Consider the following 25,755-nt stretch of genomic DNA (forward strand, 5'->3'; position numbering starts at 1 on the left):
TACTCCCGCCCGAAATCAAGAATTTTAAAACTATGCTAAATCCCATCAAAGCATGGTGGAAGATAGGAAGTCTTTTAAAAGTTAAGTGTAGCACCTCACAGTATTTACCTATACAGGGCAATCCTAACTTCTGCCCAGGCCTGAACGCTGCTATTTTTAACAAATGGTCTTCTAGGGGTCTAGTGAAAGTTCACCAAATTGTCAGGGCAGACATAAACTGTGTGAGAACATACTGAAGAGTGAATTCAATCTAGCAAACAACAAATTTTACGCATACCTGCAATTAAGACATTATATTTCAGAATTGGTTAGAAGGGTAGGCTGGAGTTGGGCCATGGGAAAAATGGAAAACTGGCTCTTATTAACAAAGAGCGGGCATACATCAATTACATATTGCTACAGATCCATATGTAATATCAAGGGACTACCTGTATTGGAACAAACCAAAGAATTGAAAGATAAAATTGAGAATGCTAATAAAGAAACAACACAATCAGATGATTGGGAAAAACATAAACATATTAATAGACAACATTCTAGAGGTCATATACCACCTAATACACCAAAAAAGAAATTTTGAGACATATGGGAATAGAAACATACAAAGTGGTCAGCATGAGAATGCCTATAATACACAATACCCTGAGCAATATCAGTCTAATACCAACTGGAGAGATCGTTCTAATTATGGGACACATAGATATAAGGTTCCTTTTCAACAATACCGTCGCAATCCTAATTATCAGAATAGAAAATACCAAGAAAATTCTGAAAACTATTACGGTAACAGAATGCCCCTAAATTTTAGGGATACATATAGGAATGGGTATAGGTCTCAATATTATGAGAATAGAAATCACAATAATCATAATTATTGGCAAAATACAAGACAATCAAGAAATTCATATTACGACTCAAATGATGAATATTATGACAATAGGAGAAATAGATCTAGGATGGACAGTTGGCATATAGAAACCAACAATAGATTTGCAACCTTAGATAATGAATGTGAGATCGGGATAATCAATAATGAGAAAGATTTTTTTAGGCAACAGCCCTCCAAGGGAGGGCACTTCAAAGAACCTTGCAGCTCTAGAAAAAAAGAGAGAGAACTTACACTCCATTAAATCTAAGAAAAAGACAATTAGAGGACAAAGAGGAGGAAAGAATAGAAGGAGAGGCAAAGAGAGTGAGATAACTACTGGTAACAGGTATTTTCAACTTGAGCAATAAAGAATTGAATAATGATGAAAAAGGGATATTATCATTAGGTTTATCTTTTGCGCCAACTACTACTCTGAACAAATTCAATGCCCATATTCATGTAAAACAATTCATCAGAAAGTTAACACTGAAACGCTATTTTTTGAGGAATCCCATAGAAAGACAGGTAAATCCATCAAAATTCCCTAAAATTATAACAGATAATGACGATAAGAAAACTTATACTAACCTTAGACCCACATCCAAATTCTACCCTTCATATGCTAAAGGATCCAACATAGAAACCTTTGAAAAGATGGTCCACAAAAGATCTAAAAGAATTCAACCCTAAAAAAAATCGAGGCCCAATTTTAATTTATCAAAAAAAGACAAAAGAAATTGTAGACAAACTACAAAAAGATAAAGATGTAATTATAAAGCCAGCAGATAAGGGTGGGGGGGTTGTAATTATGAATAAAACTAATTACATAACAGAAACAAACAGAATATTGAGTGATCCCAAAACATATAAAATATTAGAATTAAACCCGATTAATAAGATTAAGAAAAACAGAATTTATGCTTACCTGATAAATTACTTTCTCCAACGGTGTGTCCGGTCCACGGCGTCATCCTTACTTGCGGGATATTCTCTTCCCCAACAGGAAATGGCAAAGAGTCCCAGCAAACCTGGTCACATGATCCCTCCTAGGCTCCGCCCACCCCAGTCATTCGACCGACGGACAGGAGGAAATATATATAGGAGAAACCATATGATACCGTGGTGACTGTAGTTAGAGAAAATAATTCATCAGACCTGATTAAAAAACCAGGGCGGGCCGTGGACCGGACACACCGTTGGAGAAAGTAATTTATCAGGTAAGCATAAATTCTGTTTTCTCCAACATTGGTGTGTCCGGTCCACGGCGTCATCCTTACTTGTGGGAACCAATACCAAAGCTTTAGGACATGGATGAAGGGAGGGAGCAAATCAGGTCACCTAAATGGAAGGCACCACGGCTTGCAAAACCTTTCTCCCAAAAATAGCCTCCGAAGAAGCAAAAGTATCAAATTTGTAAAATTTGGCAAAAGTGTGCAGTGAAGACCAAGTCGCTGCCTTACATATCTGGTTAACAGAAGCCTCGTTCTTGAAGGCCCATGTGGAAGCCACAGCCCTAGTGGAGTGAGCTGTGATTCTTTCAGGAGGCTGCCGTCCGGCAGTCTCATAAGCCAATCGGATAATGCTTTTAAGCCAAAAGGAAAGAGAGGTAGAAGTCGCTTTTTGACCTCTCCTTTTACCAGAATAAACAACAAACAAGGAAGATGTTTGTCTGAAATCTTTAGTAGCCTCTAAATAGAATTTTAGAGCACGGACTTCGTCCAAATTGTGTAACAAACGTTCCTTCTTTGAAACTGGATTCGGACACAAAGAAGGTACAACTATCTCCTGGTTAATATTTTTGTTGGAAACAACTTTCGGAAGAAAACCAGGCTTAGTACGCAAAACCACCTTATCTGCATGGAACACCAGATAGGGCGGAGAACACTGCAGAGCAGATAACTCTGAAACTCTTCTAGCAGAAGAAATTGCAACCAAAAAACAGAATTTATGTTTACCTGATAAATTACTTTCTCCAACGGTGTGTCCGGTCCACGGCGTCATCCTTACTTGTGGGATATTCTCTTCCCCAACAGGAAATGGCAAAGAGCCCAGCAAAGCTGGTCACATGATCCCTCCTAGGCTCCGCCTACCCCAGTCATTCGACCGACGTTAAGGAGGAATATTTGCATAGGAGAAACCATATGATACCGTGGTGACTGTAGTTAAAGAAAATAAAATATCAGACCTGATTAAAAAACCAGGGCGGTTTTTCTGTTTTCTCCAACATAGGTGTGTCCGGTCCACGGCGTCCTCCTTACTTGTGGGAACCAATACCAAAGCTTTAGGACACGGATGAAGGGAGGGAGCAAATCAGGTCACCTAAATGGAAGGCACCACGGCTTGCAAAACCGTTCTCCTAATGGAACAGGATGAATCACTCCCATTTTTAACAGGTCTTCTACACAATGTAAGAATGCCTGTCTTTTTATGTGGTCTGAAGACAACTGAGACCTGTGGAACCTCCCCCTTGGGGGAAGCCCCTTGAACTCCAGAAAATAACCTTGGGAGACTATTTCTAGCGCCCAAGGATCCAGAACATCTCTTGCCCAAGCCTGAGCGAAGAGAGAGAGTCTGCCCCCCACCAGATCCGGTCCCGTATCGGGGGCCAACATTTCATGCTGTCTTGGTAGCAGTGGCAGGTTTCTTGGCCTGCTTTCCCTTGTTCCAGCCTTGCATTGGTCTCCAAGCTGGCTTGGCTTGAGAAGAATTACCCTCTTGCTTAGAGGACGTAGCACTTTGGGCTGGTCCGTTTCTACGAAAGGGACGAAAATTAGGTTTATTTTTGGCCTTGAAAGGCCGATCCTGAGGAAGGGCGTGGCCCTTACCCCCAGTGATATCAGAGATAATCTCTTTCAAGTCAGGGCCAAACAGCGTTTTCCCCTTGAAAGGAATGTTAAGTAGCTTGTTCTTGGAAGACGCATCAGCTGACCAAGATTTCAACCAAAGCGCTCTGCGCGCCACAATAGCAAACCCAGAGTTCTTAGCCGCTAACCTAGCCAATTGCAAAGTGGCGTCTAAGGTGAAAGAATTAGCCAATTTGAGAGCATTGATTCTGTCCATAATCTCCTCATAAGGAGGAGAATCACTATCGACCGCCTTTACCAGCTCATCGAACCAGAAACACGCGGCTGTAGCGACAGGGACAATGCATGAAATTGGTTGTAGAAGGTAACCCTGCTGAACAAACATCTTTTTAAGTAAACCTTCTAATTTTTTATCCATAGGATCTTTGAAAGCACAACTATCTTCTATGGGTATAGTGGTGCGTTTGTTTAAGGTGGAAACCGCTCCCTCGACCTTGGGGACTGTCTGCCATAAGTCCTTTCTGGGGTCGACCATAGGAAACAATTTTTTAAATATGGGGGGAGGGACGAAAGGAATACCGGGCCTTTCCCATTCTTTATTTACAATGTCCGCCACCCGCTTGGGTATAGGAAAAGCTTCTGGGAGCCCCGGAACCTCTAGGAACTTGTCCATTTTACATAGTTTCTCTGGGATGACCAACTTGTCACAATCATCCAGAGTGGATAATACCTCCTTAAGCAGAATGCGGAGATGTTCCAACTTAAATTTAAACGTAATCACATCAGGTTCAGCTTGTTGAGAAATGTTCCCTGAATCAGTAATTTCTCCCTCAGACAAAACCTCCCTGGCCCCATCAGACTGGTTTAGGGGCCCTTCAGAACCATTATTATCAGCGTCGTCATGCTCTTCAGTATCTAAAACAGAGCAGTCGCGCTTACGCTGATAAGTGTTCATTTTGGCTAAAATGTTTTTGACAGAATTATCCATTACAGCCGTTAATTGTTGCATAGTAAGGAGTATTGGCGCGCTAGATGTACTAGGGGCCTCCTGAGTGGGCAAGACTCGTGTAGACGAAGGAGGGAATGATGCAGTACCATGCTTACTCCCCTCACTTGAGGAATCATCTTGGGCATCATTGTCATTGTCACATAAATCACATTTATTTAAATGAGAAGGAATTCTGGCTTCCCCACATTCAGAACACAGTCTATCTGGTAGTTCAGACATGTTAAACAGGCATAAACTTGATAACAAAGTACAAAAAACGTTTTAAAATAAAACCGTTACTGTCACTTTAAATTTTAAACTGAACACACTTTATTACTGCAATTGCGAAAAAATATGAAGGAATTGTTCAAAATTCACCAAAATTTCACCACAGTGTCTTAAAGCCTTAAAAGTATTGCACACCAAATTTGGAAGCTTTAACCCTTAAAATAACGGAACCGGAGCCGTTTTTAACTTTAACCCCTTTACAGTCCCTGGTATCTGCTTTGCTGAGACCCAACCAAGCCCAAAGGGGAATACGATACCAAATGACGCCTTCAGAAAGTCTTTTCTAAGTATCAGAGCTCCTCACACATGCGACTGCATGTCATGCCTCTCAAAAACAAGTGCGCAACACCGGCGCGAAAATGAGGCTCTGCCTATGATTTGGGAAAGCCCCTAAAGAATAAGGTGTCTAAAACAGTGCCTGCCGATATAATCTTATCAAAATACCCAGATTAAATGATTCCTCAAGGCTAAATATGTGTTAATAATGAATCGATTTAGCCCAGAAAAAGTCTACAGTCTTAATAAGCCCTTGTGAAGCCCTTATTTACTATCTTAATAAACATGGCTTACCGGATCCCATAGGGAAAATGACAGCTTCCAGCATTACATCGTCTTGTTAGAATGTGTCATACCTCAAGCAGCAAGAGACTGCTCACTGTTCCCCCAACTGAAGTTAATTGCTCTCAACAGTCCTGTGTGGAACAGCCATGGATTTTAGTAACGGTTGCTAAAATCATTTTCCTCATACAAACAGAAATCTTCATCTCTTTTCTGTTTCTGAGTAAATAGTACATACCAGCACTATTTTAAAATAACAAACTCTTGATTGAATAATAAAAACTACAGTTAAACACTAAAAAACTCTAAGCCATCTCCGTGGAGATGTTGCCTGTACAACGGCAAAGAGAATGACTGGGGTAGGCGGAGCCTAGGAGGGATCATGTGACCAGCTTTGCTGGGCTCTTTGCCATTTCCTGTTGGGGAAGAGAATATCCCACAAGTAAGGATGACGCCGTGGACCGGACACACCTATGTTGGAGAAACAAAACTTTCCAAGATAATAACTTAATATCTACGGAATGTAAGGGTTCAAACGGAACCCCTTGAAGAACTGAAAGAACTAGATTTAGACTCCAGGGAGGAGTCAAAGGTCTGTAAACAGGCTTGATCCTAACCAGAGCCTGAACAAATGCTTGAACATTTGGCACAGCTGCCAGTCTTTTGTGAAGTAAAACAGATAAAGCAGAGATCTGTCCCTTCAGAGAACTTGCAGATAATCCTTTCTCCAAACCTTCTTGTAGAAAGGATAGAATCTTAGGAATTTTTATCTTGTTCCATGGGAATCCTTTAGATTCACACCAACAGATATATTTTTTCCATATTTTATGGTAAATTTTTCTAGTTACAGGCTTTCTAGCCTGAATCAGAGTATCTATTACAGAATCTGAAAACCCACGCTTTGATAAAATCAAGCGTTCAATCTCCAAGCCGTCAGTTGGAGGGAAACCAGATTCGGATGTTCGAATGGACCCTGAACAAGAAGGTCCTGTCTCAAAGGTAGCTTCCATGGTGGAGCCGATGACATATTCACCAGGTCTGCATACCAAGTCCTGCGTGGCCACGCAGGAGCTATCAAGATCACCGAGGCCCTCTCCTGATTGATCCTGGCTACCAGCCTGGGGATGAGAGGAAACGGTGGGAATACATAAGCTAGGTTGAAGGTCCAAGGTGCTACTAGTGCATCTACTAGGGTCGCCTTGGGATCCCTGGATCTGGACCCGTAGCAAGGAACCTTGAAGTTCTGACGAGACGCCATCAGATCCATGTCTGGAATGCCCCATAATTGAGTTATTTGGGCAAAGATTTCCGGATGGAGTTCCCACTCCCCCGGATGGAATGTCTGACGACTCAGAAAATCCGCTTCCCAATTTTCCACTCCTGGGATGTGGATCGCAGACAAGTGGCAGGAGTGATCCTCCGCCCATTGAATTATCTTGGTCACTTTCTTTGTTCCCCCCTGATGATTGATATATGCAACGGTCGTCATGTTGTCTGACTGAAACCTTATGAATTTGGCCTTTGCTAGTTGAGGCCAAGCTCTGAGAGCATTGAATATCGCTCTCAGTTCCAGAATGTTTATCGGGAGAAGAGACTCTTCCCGAGACCATAGACCCTGAGCTTTCAGGGATTCCCAGACCGCGCCCCAGCCCACTAGGCTGGCGTCGGTCGTGACAATGACCCACTCTGGTCTGCGGAAGCTCATTCCCTGTGACAGATTGTCCAGGATCAGCCACCAACGGAGTGAATCTCTAGTCTTTTGATCTACTTGAATCGTCGGAGACAAGTCTGTATAATCCCCATTCCACTGTCTGAGCATGCACAGTTGTAATGGTCTTAGATGAATTCGTGCAAAAGGAACTATGTCCATTGTTGCAACCATCAATCCTATTACTTCCATGCACTGCGCTATGGAAGGACGAGGAACAGAATGAAGTACTTGACAAGAGCTTAGAAGTTTTGATTTTCTGACTTCTGTCAGAAAAATCCTCATTTCTAAGGAATCTATTATTGTTCCCAAGAAGGGAACTCTTGTTGACGGGGACAGAGAACTTTTTTCTTTGTTCACCTTCCAACCGTGAGATCTGAGAAAGGCTAGGACGATGTCCGTATGAGCCTTTGCTTTTGACAGGGACGACGCTTGAATCAGGATGTCGTCCAAGTAAGGTACTACTGCAATGCCCCTTGGTCTTAGAACCGCTAGAAGGGACCCTAGTACCTTTGTGAAAATCCTTGGAGCAGTGGCTAATCCAAATGGAAGTGCCACAAACTGGTAATGCTTGTCCAGAAAAGCGAACCTTAGGAACTGATGATGTTCCTTGTGGATAGGAATATGTAGGTACGCATCCTTTAAATCCACGGTAGTCATAAATTGATTTTCCTGGATAGTAGATAGGATCGTTCGAATAGTTTCCATTTTGAACGATGGTACCCTGAGAAATTTGTTTAGGATCTTTAGATCCAAAATTGGTCTGAATGTTCCCTCTTTTTTGGGAACTATGAACAGATTGGAATAAAATCCCATTCCTTGTTCTCTTATTGGAACTGGATGTATCACTCCCATCTTTAACAGGTCTTCTACACAATGTAAGAATGCCTGTCTCTTTATTTGGTTTGAAGATAATTGAGACCTGTGGAACCTTCCCCTTGGGGGTAGTTCCTTGAATTCCAGGAGATAACCTTGAGAAACTATTTCTAGCGCCCAAGGATCCTGAACATCTCTTGCCCAAGCCTGAGCAAAGAGAGAAAGTCTGCCCCCCACTAGATCCGGTCCCGGATCGGGGGCTATCCCTTCATGCTGTTTTGGTAGCAGTGGTAGGCTTCTTGGCCTGCTTACCCTTGTTCCAGCCTTGCATTGGTTTCCAGGCTGGTTTGGGTTGTGAAGTATTACCCTCTTGCTTAGAGGATACAGAATTAGAGACTGGTCCGTTTCTGCGAAAGGGACGAAAATTAGGCTTATTATTAGCCTTAAAAGACCTATCCTGTGGGAGGGCGTGGCCCTTTCCCCCAGTGATGTCTGAAATAATCTCTTTCAAATCAGGTTTTTACCTTTGAAAGGAATGTTAAGCAATTTTGTCTTGGAAGACACATCCGCTGACCAAGACTTTAGCCAAAGCACTCTGCGCGCCACGACAGCAAACCCTGAATTTTTCGCCGCTAATCTAGCTAATTGCAAAGCGGCATCTAAAACAAAAGAGTTAGCCAATTTAAGTGCTTGAACTCTGTCCATAACCTCCTCATACGAAGATTCTTTACTGAGCGATTTTTCTAGTTCCTCGAACCAGAAACACGCTGTCGTAGTGACAGGAACAATGCATGAAATTGGTTGTAGAAGGTAACCTTGCTGTACAAAAATCTTTTTAAGCAAACCCTCTAATTTCTTATCCATAGGATCTTTGAAAGCACAACTATCTTCGATAGGAATAGTAGTGCGTTTGATTAGAGTAGAAACCGCCCCCTCGACCTTGGGGACTGTCTGCCATAAGTCCTTTCTGGGGTCGACTATAGGAAATAATTTCTTAAATATAGGGGGGGGAACAAAAGGTATGCCGGGCCTTTCCCACTCTTTATTTACTATGTCCGCCACCCGCTTGGGTATAGGAAAAGCGTCGGGGGGCACCGGAACCTCTAGGAACTTGTCCATCTTACATAATTTCTCTGGAATGACCAAATTGTCACAATCATCCAGAGTAGATAACACCTCCTTAAGCAGTGCGCGGAGATGTTCTAATTTAAATTTAAATGTCACAACATCAGGTTCAGCTTGATGAGAAATTTTTCCTGAATCTGAAATTTCTCCATCAGACAAAACCTCCCTCATGGCCCCTTGAGATTGGTGTGAAGGTATGTCAGAACAGTTATCATCAGCGTCCTCTTGCTCTTCAGTGTTTAAAACAGAGCAATCGCGCTTTCTCTGATAAGTAGGCATTTTGGATAAAAGATTTGCTATGGAGTTATCCATTACAGCCGTTAATTGTTGCATGGTAATAAGTATTGGCGCACTAGATGTACTAGGGGCCTCCTGTGTGGGCATAACTGGTGTAGACACAGTAGGGGATGATGTAGTATCATGTTTACTCCCCTCATTTGAGGAATCATCTTGGGCAATATCATTATCTGTGGCATTACTGTCCTTACTTTGTTTGGACACTATGGCACAATTATCACATAAATTTAAATGGGGAGACACATTGGCTTTCATACATATAGAACATAGCTTATCTGATGGTACAGACATGTTAAACAGGCTTAAACTTGTCAACAAAGCACAAAAAACGTTTTAAAATAAAACCGTTACTGTCACTTTAAATTTCAAACTGAAAACACTTTATTACTGAATATGTGAAAAAGTATGAAGGAATTGTTCAAAATTCACCAAAATTTCACCACAGTGTCTTAAAGCATTAATAGTATTGCACACCAAATTTCAGAGCTTTAACCCTTAAATTAACGGAACCGGAGCCGTTTTTACATTTAACCCCTATACAGTCCCAGCTATATGCTTTCCTGAGACCCAACCAAGCCCAGAGGGGAATACGATACCAAATGACGCCTTCTATAAGCTTTTTCAGTGATTCTTAGCTCCTGACACATGCATCTGCATGCCTTGCTCTCCAAAAACAACTGCGCATTAATGGCGCGAAAATGAGGCTCTGTCTATAACTAGAAAGGCCCCCATCTGAAAAAGGTGTCCAACACGGTGCCTGCCGTTTTTCTAAACGTTCCCCAAGATTATAATACCAATAATTAGTTAGAATCTGCATAATATGCCTAGTAATCGTTTTAGCCCAGAAAAATGTCTACCAGTTTTTAAGCCCTTTTTGAAGCCCTTTATTCTTTTATGTTTAACTAAGAAAATGGCTTACCGGTCCCCATGAGGGGAAATGACAGCCTTCCAGCATTACATGGTCTTGTTAGAAATATGGCTAGTCATACCTTAAGCAGAAAAGTCTGCTAACTGTTTCCCCCAACTGAAGTTACTTCATCTCAACAGTCCTGTGTGGAAACAGCAATCGATTTTAGTTACTGTCTGCTAAAATCATCTTCCTCTTACAAACAGAAATCTTCATCCTTTTCTGTTTCAGAGTAAATAGTACATACCAGCACTATTTTAAAATAACAAACACTTGATAGAAGAATAAAACTACATTTAAACACCAAAAAACTCTTAACCATCTCCGTGGAGATGTTGCCTGTGCAACGGCAAAGAGAATGACTGGGGTGGGCGGAGCCTAGGAGGGATCATGTGACCAGCTTTGCTGGGACTCTTTGCCATTTCCTGTTGGGGAACAGAATATCCCACAAGTAAGGATGACGCCGTGGACCGGACACACCAATGTTGGAGAAATCCAACAATGTGGTTATATAAATCGTATACGATGAGCATTATTTTTTGTGGATCTAAGCATGTCTCGAATAAAATAGTTATGTACATATTATATCTAAGATGCATATATTTGCATATCATTCGTTCTGAATATAGTGAACCAGTATCAGAGCATGCTGCTTTTATAAAAATTGTATACCTAAACTATAATGTAAAACTGTGTATTAACAGATCTTTCCTTTTTTTTTTTTTCTCTCGCCCTGTGAGGTGTAACTATATGCACAGTGTTCTTTGTTATTATGTCTTGGTCATAAATAAAAGATTTTAAAAAAAAAAAAAAAAAAATTTACATGCCCTATTTGAAACATGAAAGATTTTTTTGGACTTGACTGTCCCTTTAAATTAAAATACAGGGGCACTTTCATTCATGAAACTTTACATTGCAGCAGGTTTTTTTTTTTAAAAATACTTACCTTTTTCTTTAGCAAACACAGACCACAATCCTCCGCCCGCAGTTCGTCTGTATTTACCTCAGCAATGACGAAACCGGCTTCCTCCAATCATGGCGTGCACCCCAGAGCATCCATCTCGCGAGGCCACGCCGTGATTGGAGGAAGCCAGTTTCGTCATTGAAGTGGAGCTGCGGGCAAAGAATCGCGGGCTGTGTTTGCTAGAGAAAAAGGTAAGTATTTAAAAAAAACACTACAATGTAAAGTTACATGAATGAAAGTACCCCTGTTTTAATAGTATTTTTAAAAACCGGGTACTTATTCATGAAACTTTACAACAACAATAATATCTTATGTCATTTAGGCAATATTTAGATTTCATAATACAGCTTATATATGTCAACTATAGTTTTATATCTTTAATAGTATACATAGTACCTTCAGAACGATAGTACAGTGCTGTAATCAGAATGGCAATATTTATTGTTTTAAATAAATATAGACTGTTATTTGCATTTTAGAACACAAAAAAACAAACCAAAGACACAGGCAAGAGAGGATTGTGTCTTGCATGTGGGGAAAATAGTAATTTTTGATAATTGTAAAAACAAATATTAAATTAAAAAGTATGGATTTCAGAATAAGTTTGGATTTTGGAATTCCAGGATTTAGGGATTTGTACCTGAATTCAGTAGTTGGATAACTTGAATGTATGAAAGCTAACATGTATATCAGTTTAAAGGAACACTGAACCCATATTTTTCTTTTATGATTCAGATAGCGCATGCAATTTTAAGCAACTTTCTAATTTACTCCCATTATCAATTTTTCTTCGTTCTCTTGCTATCTTTATTTAAAAAGCAGGAATGTGAATCTTAGCAGTCAGCCCATTTTAGGTTTAGCACAATGGATAGCGCTTGCTTATTGGAGGCTTACATCTACCCATCAATAAGAAAGCATAACCCAGGTTCTCAACCAAAAATGGGCCGGCTCCTATGCATCACATTCCTGCTTTTTAAATAAAGATAGCAAGAGAACAAAGAAAATTTGATAATATGAGTAAATAAGAAAGTTGCTTAAAAATGTCATGCTCTATCTGAATCATGAAAGAAAAAATTTGGGTTCAGTGTCCCTTTAACCATTCACGTGAGATTAAATATGACAACATTAAATATGACAACAATGTAACAGAAGTATTTAAAGTATTTTCAACAAAGAAATAAATTATCATTCTTGGTATGAATTATAAACTGCTCAGATCTGCAATATTTGTGATACTTTGACTACTACAACTTTAATTAATGCTGAAATATACTTACCTAAGGCAAAGATTGGCCATGCTATGGATTGCAGCTCTCAACAGATCTGGGTTTGACTGACTTGGATGACATAACTGTACCAAGATCCCATGTTGTCCCAACAACTCAGGAAGATACTGCAAAACAATCAAATATGGTGTAAGCTTTTAGTGCCTGCTTAGATGGCTAATAGGTCAATTTGCTTCAAACAAATGGCAACATGGCCATAATTTGAAAGGGTCATGTTAGGGCAGATACCAATTCCAAAAGTAGTATTAGGTCAAATATCAAAGTCGAAAGAACAATTTTGTAATATAGTGCATTTAAAGAGACTAAAATGTTTTATTTCATGATTCCGATAGTGTAAAAAATGGTAAAAATCCAATTTATTTCTTACATCAAATTTACTTGATATTAAATTAACTTGTTGTTAAAAAGCAGGGAGGAGTGTGCACATCTGGAGAAATAGATGGCAACAGTTTTGCAAGAATAAATCAATTGTTAGACATTTTCAAGAACACTAGATGGCAGCAGTGTGGCACAAATGTTGTCATGTAGTGTTCCAGACACATGCAGGCTATCTAGACATCTTCTTCAACAAAGAATGGCACGAGAACTAAGCACATTTATTAAATCAAGATAAAATGACTATCTGAATCATGAAAGAAAATTGTTGGGTTTCATGTCCCTTTAAAGGGACACTAAACTCAAATCTCAATCCCTCACAGAAGATTTAATTAAAACAAATAAACAACTTTGTAATGCACATTCATTATTTAATGTCCATGCTTTTGCTCTTGAATATCCCTATATTTTCCACTCCCCCGAGAGAAGCTGCATTACCTCAATCATATTTGTGTATGGTGAGATTGAATTGCTTAGATCAGAGTATATGCTCATTTATATCTTTCCCTAGCTGCCCACAGCAATGGAAAGCAGGAATTCGAATCCCACCAATCGTTGTTGAAAAAAAGTCAAGTAAATTCTGCTAACAAATTCCAGTGTAAAATTATCTTAAAATATCTTTACTGTACATATTTTTAAAATGCTTAATTGCTGACATATGATATGAGGTGCATATTAAAAAAAAATAAGTTTAATGTTAGTTTTCCTTAACCCCTTAAAGTTTAAGTCAACACCAGAATTTTTGTTGTTTCAAAAGTTAGATAATCCCTTAATTACAAATTCCCCAGTTTTGCATAACCAACACAGCTATAATTATACACGTTTTACCTCTGTAATTACCTTGTATCTAAGCCTCAGCAGACTGCCCCCTTATTTCAGTTCTTTTGACAGACTTGCATTTTAGCCAATCAGAGCTGTCTCCAAGGTAAATTCACGTGCATGAGCTCAATGTTATCTATATGAAACACGTGAACTAATGCCCTCTAGTGGTGAAAAACTATCAAAATGCATTTAGATTAGAGGCGGCCTTCAAGGTCTAAGAAATTAGCATATGAACCTCCTAGGTTTAGCTTTCAACTAAGAATACCAAGAGAACTTAGTTGAGCAGATTTCAAGGATGATCTCCCCGCAATTAGAGGTTGTTAAACAAGAAATCAAACAAGATATAAATAATATTGTTCTGGAAGTGAGGCAGTTTACAGCTCGATTGGAGGAAATTGAGACTCGAATTTCAGACTCTGAAGATAGACTATATAAATGTGAGCAGTCCAATAAAGAATCTCGGTCTCAAATAGCTCTATTACAAGCCAAATTAGAGGACCTAGAAGACCGCTCGCGGCGGAACAATTTAAGAATTATTGGTCTTCCCGAAACTACAGAATATTCAGATCTAGTTGATTTCATTTCAATTAAACTCCCTCAATTATTAAAAATGCCAGCCCCCCCGATACCAATGATTATTGAAAGAGCTCACAGAGTGGGCCCACGACGGCAAAATTCTGAAGGTATTACTAGACCCAGACCCATATTGGTTAAAATGCTAAACTTCCAGGACAAGATTAATATTCTTAAATACTACAGAAAAGCTAATCCATTAATATTAGAGCAACAAAAAGTATTAATCTTTCAAGATTTTTCCTCCGAAACTACGAATAAGAGGAAAGAAATGTCTCCCTTTTGTTCTCGACTTTTGAAAGCAAACTATAATGTTAGGCTTGTCTATCCGGCAAGATTAATCATGATTATTGAGGGTCAAACAAGTATACTAAATAATACTGTAGAAGCGCAGAAGTTTTGTTTAGATAATGGTATCCCTTGAATGTTAAGGATTGGTTTGATTGACTGAAGTCATTTTTATGTTGGAACATGAGTAATTTTTTTATTGTAAAATTATTGTTGAAAAGAAGATTTTTTCAAGAGTATGTATGTAAAGATGTATTTTTACTTTTGGTATGTAAACGGGGGGGGGGGGCCTGTTTTCCTTTATTCCTTTTTAATTCTTTTTTTTTTTTTTTTTTTTTTTTTTTTTTTCTGCATCCTTCCCACCCCTCTGCCCTCTTGCTTTAATATATCTTATGGCCTGTGATTGCTTTTTACTTTATAAATTGATGGCTGGTTATAAAATGTTTTGCAATATCTTAGTAAAATTGGCTCGGACATAGGGTCGATCAAAATTCTTTCCTGGAACGTAGGTGGAATTACTTCACCTATCAAACGGAAAGCCGTAATAAAATTATTGGGATCACATAAGCCTGGCATAGCTCTGCTTCAAGAGATTCATCTAAAAAGCCATGAAATTGACAAACTCAAATCTAGATGGGTGGGGGAGGTGGTCGCTGCCCCGTCACAGGCTAGGAAGAAAGGAGTGGCAATATTGATTAACAAAAATTTAAAATATAAAATAAATAAGAGCCAAATTGATCCAGAGGCCCGTTATCAAATTCTTGACATTGAAATAGAGAAGAGCTCTTTTATTCTCTGTAACATTTATGGCCCCAACCAACCTGATGTCAGGTTTTGGGAGGACTTAGCATCAGAATTAATAGTATACAGCGGACGCAATCTGGTGATTGGAGGGGATTTCAATTTAACAATGTTCCCCAACTTAGACAGACTAAGTAGATCTAAAAGCACTATGCGAGCTAAGAAAACACGAACACTACAAAAATTCTGTCACAAAGTAGGTGTATATGACATCTGGAGAAGCCTGAACCCAGATGTTAAAGCTTTCACATGTCTATCCAAAGGACATCAAGCGTTGTCGCGCATAGACATGTTTTTAATTTCTGAAAACTTAAGTGGTAAGGAGGTAAAGGCCGATATTAAAGATATAGTTCTTTCTGACCACGCGGTGATAGCTTTAGAACTCAACTCTAAATCCCTCACACCCAGACCGAATAACAATTTCTTCTTTCCCAACCATTTACATAGTAATCTTCATTTCCAAAATTGGTTAGCTAACAAATGGAGGGAATTTGAGAGTTATAACCATGACTATAAGGACAAGCCAGAAATACTCTGGGAGACTGGAAAGGCTGTGCTACGTGGGGAGATCAAGGCTTACATGTGTGCCCTTAAAAAAAAAATTTTACAGAAAGAAATCCAACTCTCTAATAGTGTGAGGAACGCATACAACGCGTTCATAGCTGTTCCCTCCAAAAAGCTTGGAGAAAAATATACAAACTTAAAAACACAAAGGGATATCTTTCTTAAACAACAAATGATATCTGAAGATATTAGAAAGAAATCACTTTATGGTGGCTACTCAGGGAAAGCAGCAAAATATCTCGTTAAAATCACTAAAAAGAGATCGTCTAACTATATCACTGCAATTAGATCTGGGAAAAACAGATTTACCTCCAACCAAGACATTCAACATACGTTTATAGACTTCTTTAAAAATCTTTATAAAGCTGAACCCCCCAATATAGAATCAAAAGAGAGGTTCTGGGAGAATGTTAAGATACCTAAACTCCCACAGGAGATAATTAATCAACTTAATGCTCCGATCTCTATACAAGAAATTCTTACTGGTATTACAAATGCCAAACTTAATAAAGCCCCCGGCCCCGACTCGCTCCCTGCCGAATTCTATAAGATCCTTACAGATCAAATAGCTCCTATCTTACATAAGCTATTTAATTCTTATTTTTCCGCAGATATCCCATGTTCCCAGTACTTCGCGACATCTAATATAGCTTTAGTTCTTAAAAAAGAAAAAGATCCTGAAATTCCTTCTTCATATCGACCTATTTCCTTATTAAACTTTGATTATAAACTTCTTACGTCCATAATTGCAAAAAGATTGGCTCCCCATTTAAATAATATTATACATGATAATCAGGCTGGCTTCATGATGGGGAGAAGCCCGACAAAAAACATTCGTAAGGTTATGCTGGTTCTGGACTACCTGCGGAATAATAAGAAAGTACTAAAAAAAGAAGATGCTGCTATCCTATCAGTCGACGCCGAAAAGGCTTTCGACTATATCTGCTGGGACCATCTTTTTGTGGCTCTGGAAAAGTTTGGCTTTTTCGGAAATTTCATAAATTTGATTAAGGCTATTTATAACAGTCCATCCTCAGCAATCTTCATCAATGGTACTATTACGGATCGCTTTATTTTACAGAGAGGTACTAGGCAGGGATGCCCCCTTTCGCCTATCCTCTTCAATATATCATTAGAACCATTGGCGATTTTCCTTAGGCAACAGCTAGAAGGTATCCAGATTGGCAATCAAAAATATGTTCTTGCCCTGTATGCGGACGACTTACTCCTTTTCCTATCTGGGCTAAAAGAAAGCCTTCCTAAGCTATTAGAGTCAGTGCAAATATTTGCGTCTTTCTCTGGCTACAAAATTAATCTTCAAAAATCCGAACTACTATGGATACACAGAACTGCCTGCCATGCACTAGATCACCCATTTAGAGAAGTTACTCAAATAAAATATCTAGGAATAACACTGTCAAAATCTTCTCACGAATGGTATGAGTTGAATTATGCTAAATTTTTTAATTATTGTAAGCAGAAATTGAATGACTGGGCCTTGCTTCCTATTTCTCTTTCAGCACGGATAATGCTTATTAAAATCATACTTTTACCTAAGTTAATATACCTTCTTCAAAATATTCCCTTACTTTTACATAAGACAGACATAAAATTATTTAACCGATCATCTAATGAATTCCTCTGGAAAGGGAAAAGACCTCGAATTGCTTTAAGTGCATTATCATTTTCTAAAGATTCGGCGGGCCTTGCTTTCCCGAATATTACCCACTATAATATTGCTTCAATCGCAAAACTGGCGGCTGATTGGATTTCAGAGAAAGAATTTTTTACTGTTTCTGCTGGGGAGGCAAACCTTGTCCACCCATTTAACTTAAAAGCTCTCCTACATTGCCCAATTCCACAACTGCCTCCGCTAATTGCTAAAATGCCGACGTTTAAAAATGTGATCCTGGCATGGCAGAAGTTCTGTGTAGAAATTGGTACAATCCCATTTGTTTCGGAATATCTCCCAATTCAGGGATGCCCAGGATTTGCTCCAGGCTTCACATATAAGGTTTTTGAGAGGTGGAAATTGAAAGGGCTGACCTCTTTAAAACAGCTAGTTACTCCCAGTACAATAATTAGATCATTCCTCGACATCAGAGCAGAGTATGAGCTTCCTCAAACCGATCACTTTGCGTATTTGCAAATAAAGCATTACATTACAGATCTTAAACTTAAATTCGGCTCGAATTGGACATATCCCCCGTTAAGGAGCTTAATGAACCAATATACTAGCGGGGCCTCGTCAATTTCTTCATTCTACCGGTTGATGTCGCTCCCTAAACACGAGGCCCAACTGGAGAAAATAGTATCTATTTGGAATAATACCTTTCCAGAGCTTAGGCCTCGACAAATCCAAGTAAGCCTGAACTTGTTGAATAAAACAGGAAATGCCCTAGCATGGCGCGAAAGGCACTTAAAAATGATTTATGCTACATATATTACCCCTGACAAATTGTCTAAATGGTATAGAAAAGATATTGGATGTTGGAAATGTCAGGCTCAACAAGCAAATCTCTTACATTGTATCTGGTTATGCCCCAAAGTTCATCAGTTCTGGCTGAAAATACAGTTCTGGTTGAATAAAATATTAGATGTAGAAATTAGGCTAGAGGCCCAAATGGTCATTTTCTTAGTTGAATTTTCACAACAGCAGAAGAACTATAAGCTAATTAATACTGTAATTCTATTAGCTAGGAATGCGCTTCTGACATCTTGGAAGCTCTCCCACCTCCCTTCTTTCATAAAATTTAAAAAAGATGTATTGAAACAATGTATGGTGGAACAATATGCAATATCTAAGTATAATGACGCTCATATAAAGAGATTCTTAGAAAAATGGGGCCTAGTAATATTGTCACTTCCTGTTCAGGCACAGCAGCAGTTAATTAAGCCCCTTAGCCAATCGGCCTACATGCTTGAATTGATTAATGCGGGCAGATACCCAGCAGCCTGGGTTGAATAGTGAAGGAGCAGAGTGGGTTGGGGGGCAATGCAGTTTTTTTTTTTTGTTTTTTTTTCTTTTCTTTTTCGGTCTCTTTCTTCTTTTTTCTGTGTCTTCCTTCTTTTTGTTTTTCCCCTACCCTCCCCCCCCCGTAGTGACATCACTTAAAATTATGTTTAAACCTAGGACAGATATCTATGTATTTACGTCCTTATAGAGATTAGCTTTATATATTCTTTGGATAAACTCAAATTACGTGACACACAAGCTATAACTTTCCTTGGTCTCACCCCCTTGAGACATCATTGTACTTTTTATTTTTAAGCTGTGCTTCTTTTTTCTTTTTTTTTCCCACTTACAAATTATTGTCATTGGCTTAAGTGCTATTTAATTTGTTAACATTTGTCTCTCCGCTGTAAACAATATTGTTTGTAATCTTGTTTCAAGGCTTGTAACAAGATGAATGTGTGTACGTTATCAATAAATAAATAAAAAAAAAAAAAAAGAATACCAAGAGAACAAAGCAAAATTGGTGATAAAAGTAAATTTGAAAGTTGTTTAAAATTACATGACCTATTTGAAACATGAGTTTTTTTTCGACTTGACTGTCCCTTTAATGATAGCCGCTGTCGTTTTAACTCTAAGGGGTTAAACAGTACGTAGTTATAGCATGTCTCGCTGCTTTCAGCGAGACCTGCGTTACCACAGGGTTGAAAACCTTTTAAGGGCAAGTGATGCACTCGGTATGTCTGTGTCATTAAGGGGTTAAAGCAAAGACTCAAAATGCACAACAAGTCCATCAACTAGCTAAAGTACAATATATGATTAATTTTTTCTGGGGACAGGAAGTTTTTAATTTTTTAAATTTTGAACCTTTTTAACACTTAAAGGGACAGGAAACACCATTTTTTTTCTTTCAGGGATTTGGATAAGATTTGCTTCATTATCTTGTTATCCTTTGCTGAAGGAACAGCATTGCACTACTGGCAGCTAGCTGAACACAAGTATGCAGGCACCAATTAGAAGCAGCTCCTCCAAGCGTAGGATGTGTGTGAATTCTTTTTTTCAACATGGGATACCACAAGAACAAAGCACATTTGAAAATAGAAGTGAATTTAAAAGTATATTAAAATCATATGCTCTATCTGAATCACACAATTTTAATTTTGACTTTCCTATCCCTTTAACGTTAAGTAAAATCTTTTTGCCCCTGAATTTTAGAAATGTAAATATAAAACATACATACACACACAAATATGGAAAAAATGTTAAAGGGATATTAAACCCAATTTTTTCCTTAAAGTGAATGTAAATTTTGATGCTAAAGTGCACGTTTTTTAAAAATTTGATTAAAAACAGGGGCACTTTAATTCATCAAAATTTACATTTCACTCGTTGTGAAAAAATACTTACCTTTTTAAACTTGACAGCAGCTCCAGCTTCCTCCGCCCATTGCAAAGTCTCTTCCTGGGTCTAAAATGAAGAATCCAGCTTCCTTTAATCACGGCTTTCGAATCAGACACTGATTCCCCCTGGGGGGAAGCCATGATTGGAGGATGACCGATCCATCATTTCTGATGTCAGAAATGACTTTGTGACGAACAGGGGAAGCTGGAGCGGCTGTCAAGATTAAAAGTTAAGTATTTTTTCACAACGAGTGAAATGTAAATTTTGATAAATTAAAGTGCCCCTGTTTATAATCAAATTTTTAAAAACATAATTTATGTAAGAACTTACCTGATAAATTCATTTCTTTCATATTAGCAAGAGTCCATGAGCTAGTGACGTATGGGATATACATTCCTACCAGGAGGGGCAAAGTTTCCCAAACCTCAAAATGCCTATAAATACACCCCTCACCACACCCACAAATCAGTTTAACGAATAGCCAAGAAGTGGGGTGATAAGAAAAAAGTGCGAAAGCATAAAAAATAAGGAATTGGAATAATTCTGCTTTATACAAAAAAATCATAACCACCACAAAAAAAGGGTGGGCCTCATGGACTCTTGCTAATATGAAAGAAATGAATTTATCAGGTAAGTTCTTACATAAATTATGTTTTCTTTCATGTAATTAGCAAGAGTCCATGAGCTAGTGACGTATGGGATAATGACTACCCAAGATGTGGATCTTTCCACGCAAGAGTCACTAGAGAGGGAGGGATAAAATAAAGACAGCCAATTCCGCTGAAAAATAATCCACACCCAAAAATAAAGATTAAATGAAAAAAACTGAAATTATAAGCAGAAGATTCAAACTGAAACAGCTGCCTGAAGTACTTTTCTACCAAAAACAGCTTCAGAAGAAGAAAACACATCAAAATGGTAGAATTTAGTAAAAGTATGCAAAGAAGACCAAGTTGCTGCTTTGCAAATCTGATCAACCGAAGCATCATTCGTAAACGCCCAGGAAGTAGAAACTGACCTAGTAGAATGAGCTGTAATCCTTTGAGGCGGAGTTTTACCCGACTCGACATAAGCATGATGAATTAAAGATTTCAACCAAGATGCCAAAGAAATGGCAGAGGCCTTCTGACCTTTCCTAGAACCGGAAAAGATAACAAATAGACTAGAAGTCTTTCGGAAATTCTTAGTAGCTTCAACATAATATTTCAAAGCTCTAACTACATCCAAAGAAGGCAATGATCTCTCCTTAGAATTCTTAGGATTAGGACACAATGAAGGAACCACAATTTCTCTACTAATGTTGTTAGAATTCACAACCTTAGGTAAAAAAATTAAAAGAAGAAGTTCGCAACACCGCCTTATCGTGATGAAAAATCAGAAAAGGAGACTCACAAGAAAGAGCAGATAATTCAGAAACTCGTCTGGCAGAAGAGATGGCCAAAAGGAACAAAACTTTCCAAGAAAGTAATTTGATGTCCAATGAATGCATAGGTTCAAACGGAGAAGCTTGAAGAGCCCCCAGAACCAAATTCAAACTCCAAGGAAGAGAAATTGACTTAATGACAGGTTTTATACGAACCAAAGCTTGTACAAAACAATGAATATCAGGAAGATTAGCAATCTTTCTGTGAAAAAGAACAGAAAGAGCAGAGATTTGTCCTTTCAAGGAACTTGCAGACAAACCTTTATCCAAACCATCCTGAAGAAACTGTAAAATTCTCGGAATTCTAAAAGAATGCCAGGAAAAATGATGAGAAAGACGCCAAGAAATATAAGTCTTCCAGACTCTATAATATATCTCCCTAGATACAGATTTACGAGCCTGTAACATAGTATTAATCACAGAGTCAGAGAAACCTCTTTGACTAAGAATCAAGCGTTCAAACTCCATACCTTTAAATTTAAGGATATGAGATCCTGATGGAAAAAAGGACCTTGCGACAAAAGGTCTGGTCTTAACGGAAGAGTCCACGGTTGGCAAGAGGCCATCCGGACAAGATCCGCATACCAAAACCTGTGAGGCCATGCTGGAGCTACCAGCAGAACAAACGAGCATTCCTTCAGAATCTTGGAGATTACTCTTGGAAGAAGAACTAGAGGCGGAAAGATATAGGCAGGATGATACTTCCAAGGAAGTGACAATGCATCCACTGCTTCCGCTTGAGGATCCCTGGATCTGGACAGATACCTGGGAAGTTTCTTGTTTAGATGAGAGGCCATCAGCTCTATTTCTGGAAGTCCCCACATTTGAACAATCTGAAGAAATACCTCTGGGTGAAGAGACCATTTGCCCGGATGTAACGTTTGACGGCTGAGATAATCCGCTTCCCAATTGTCTATACCTGGGATATGAACCGCAGAAACTAGACAGGAGCTGGATTCCGCCCATACCAGAATTCGAGATACTTCCTTCATAGCCAGAGGACTGTGAGTCCCTCCTTGATGATTGATGTATGCCACAGTTGTGACATTGTCTGTCTGAAAACAAATGAACGATTCTCTCTTTAGAAGAGGCCATGACTGAAGAGCTCTGAAAATTGCACGGAGTTCCAAAATATTGATCGGTAATCTCACCTCCTGAGATTCCCAAACCCCTTGTGCTGTCAGAGACCCCCAAACAGCTCCCCAACCTGTCAGACTTGCATCTGTTGAAATTACAGTCCAGGTCGGAAGAACAAAAGAAGCCCCCTGAACTAAACGATGGTGATCTGTCCACCACATCAGAGAGTGTCGTACAATCAGTGTTAAAGATATTAATTGAGATATCTTTGTGTAATCCCTGCACCACTGGTTCAGCATACAGAGCTGAAGAGGTCGCATGTGAAAACGAGCAAAGGGGATCGCGTTCGATGCAGCAGTCATAAGACCTAGAATTTCCATGCATAAAGCTACCGAAGGGAATGATTGTGACTGAAGGTTTCGACAAGCTGAAATCAATTTTAGACGTCTCTTGTCCGTTAGTGACAGAGTCATGGACACTGAATCTATCTGGAAACCTAAAAAGGTTACTCTTGTCTGAGGAATCAATGAACTTTTTGGTAAATTGTTCCTCCAACCATGATCTTGAAGAAACAACACAAGTCGATTCGTATGAGATTCTGCTAAATGTGAAGACTGAGCAAGTACCAAGACATCGTCCAAATAAGGAAATACCACAATACCCTGTTCTCTGATTACAGAAAGAAGGGCACCGAGAACCTTTGTAAAAATTCTTGGAGCTGTAGCTAGGCCAAACGGTAGAGACCCAAACTGGTAATGCTTGTCTAGGAAAGAGAATCTCAGAAACTGAAAGTGATCTGAATGAATCGGAATATGCAGATATGCATCCTGTAAATCTATTGTGGACATATAATGCTCTTGCTGAACAAAAGGCAGGATAGTCCTTATAGTTACCATCTTGAATGTTGGTATCCTTACATAACGATTCAATATTTTTAGATCCAGAACTGGTCTGAAGGAATTCTCCTTCTTTGGTACAATGAAGAGATTTGAATAAAACCCCAGCCCCTGTTCCAGAACTGGAACTGGCATAATTACTCCAGCCAACTCTAGATCTGAAACACATTTCAGAAATGCTTGAGCCTTCGCTAGGTTTACTGGGACACGGGAAAGAAAAAATCTCTTTGCAGGAGGCCTTATCTTGAAGCCAATTCTGTACCCTTCTGAAACAATGTTCTGAATCCAGAGATTGTGAACGGAATTGAACCAAATTTCTTTGAAAAAACGTAATCTGCCCCCAACCAGCTGAGCTGGAATGAGGGCCGCACCTTCATGTGGACTTGGGAGCTGGCTTTGGTTTTCTAAAAGGCTTGGATTTATTCCAGACTGGAGATGGTTTCCAAACTGATACCGCTCCTGAGGATGAAGGATCAGGCTTTTGTTCCTTGTTGTGACGAAAGGAACAAAAACGATTATTAGACCTAAATTTACCTTTAGATTTTTTATCCTGTGGTAAAAAAGTTCCTTTCCCTCCAGTAACAGTTGAGATAATAGAATCCAACTGAAAACCAAATAATTTATTACCCTGGAAAGAAAGGGAAAGCAGAGTAGACTTAGAAGACATATCAGCATTCCAAGTTTTAAGCCATAAAGCTCTTCTAGCTAAGATAGCTAGAGACATATACCTGACATCAACTCTAATGATATCAAAGATAGCATCACAAATAAAATTATTAGCATGTTGTAGAAGAATAATAATGCTATGAGAATTATGATCTGTTACTTGTTGCGCTAAAGCTTCTAACCAAAAAGTTGAAGCTGCAGCAACATCAGCTAAAGATATAGCAGGTCTAAGAAGATTACCTGAACACAAGTAAGCTTTTCTTAGAAATGATTCAATTTTCCTATCTAAAGGATCCTTAAAGGAAGTACCATCTGCCGTAGGAATAGTAGTACGCTTAGCAAGAGTAGAGACAGCCCCATCAACCTTAGGGATTTTGTCCCAAAATTCTAATCTGTCAGATGGCACAGGATATAATTGCTTAAAACGTTTAGAAGGAGTAAAAGAATTACCCAAATTATTCCATTCCCTGGAAATTACTTCAGAAATAGCACCAGGGACAGGAAATACTTCTGGAATAACTACAGGAGATTTAAAAACCTTATCTAAACGTTTAGATTTAGTATCAAGAGGACTAGAATCCTCAATTTCTAATGCAATTAGGACTTCTTTAAGTAAAGAACGAATAAATTCCATTTTAAATAAATATGAAGATTTATCAGCATCAACCTCTGACACAGAATCCTCTGAATCAGAAGAACCAATATCAGTATCAGAATGAGGATGTTCATTTAAAAATTCATCTGAAAAATGAGAAGTTTTAAAAGACTTTTTACGTTTACTAGAAGGAGGAATAACAGACATAGCCTTCTTAATGGATTTAGAAACAAAATCTCTTATGTTATCAGGAACACTCTGAATATTAGATGTTGACGGAACAGCAACAGGTAATGTAACAGTACTAAAGGAAATATTATCTGCATTAGCAAGTTTGTCATGACAAACAGTACAAACAACAGCTGGAGGAACAGATACCAAAAGTTTACAGCAAATACACTTAGCTTTGGTAGCTCCAGCACCAGGCAGCGATTTTCCAGAAGTATCTTCTGACTCAGCTTCAACGTGGGACATTTTGCAATATGTAATAGAAAAAACAACATATAAAGCAAAATGTATCAAATTCCTTAAATGACAGTTTCAGGAATGGGAAAAAAATGCCAGTGAATAAGCTTCTAGCAACCAGAAGCACAAAATAATGAGACTTAAATAATGTGGAGACAATAGTGACGCCCATATTTTTTAAGCGCCAAAAAAGACGCCCACATTATTTGGCGCCTAAATGCTTTTGGCGCCAAAAATGACGCCACAT

At 38.8% G+C, this 25,755-nt stretch overlaps 1 protein-coding gene across 1 annotated transcript in view; it reads right to left on the bottom strand.

The window, feature by feature from the left end:
• Positions 1-25,755, bottom strand: part of HEATR6 (HEAT repeat containing 6) — a 188,030-nt gene that overhangs the window by 133,423 nt on the left and 28,852 nt on the right. Inside the window, exon 4 of the mRNA XM_053706936.1 lies at positions 12,601-12,716. Within this exon, the coding sequence (XP_053562911.1) occupies positions 12,601-12,716 (116 nt within the window). The remainder of the gene's footprint in view (positions 1-12,600; positions 12,717-25,755) is intronic.

Source organism: Bombina bombina, chromosome 3 (genome assembly GCF_027579735.1).
Source record: "Bombina bombina isolate aBomBom1 chromosome 3, aBomBom1.pri, whole genome shotgun sequence".
NCBI classification, from domain to species: Eukaryota; Metazoa; Chordata; class Amphibia; order Anura; family Bombinatoridae; genus Bombina; species Bombina bombina.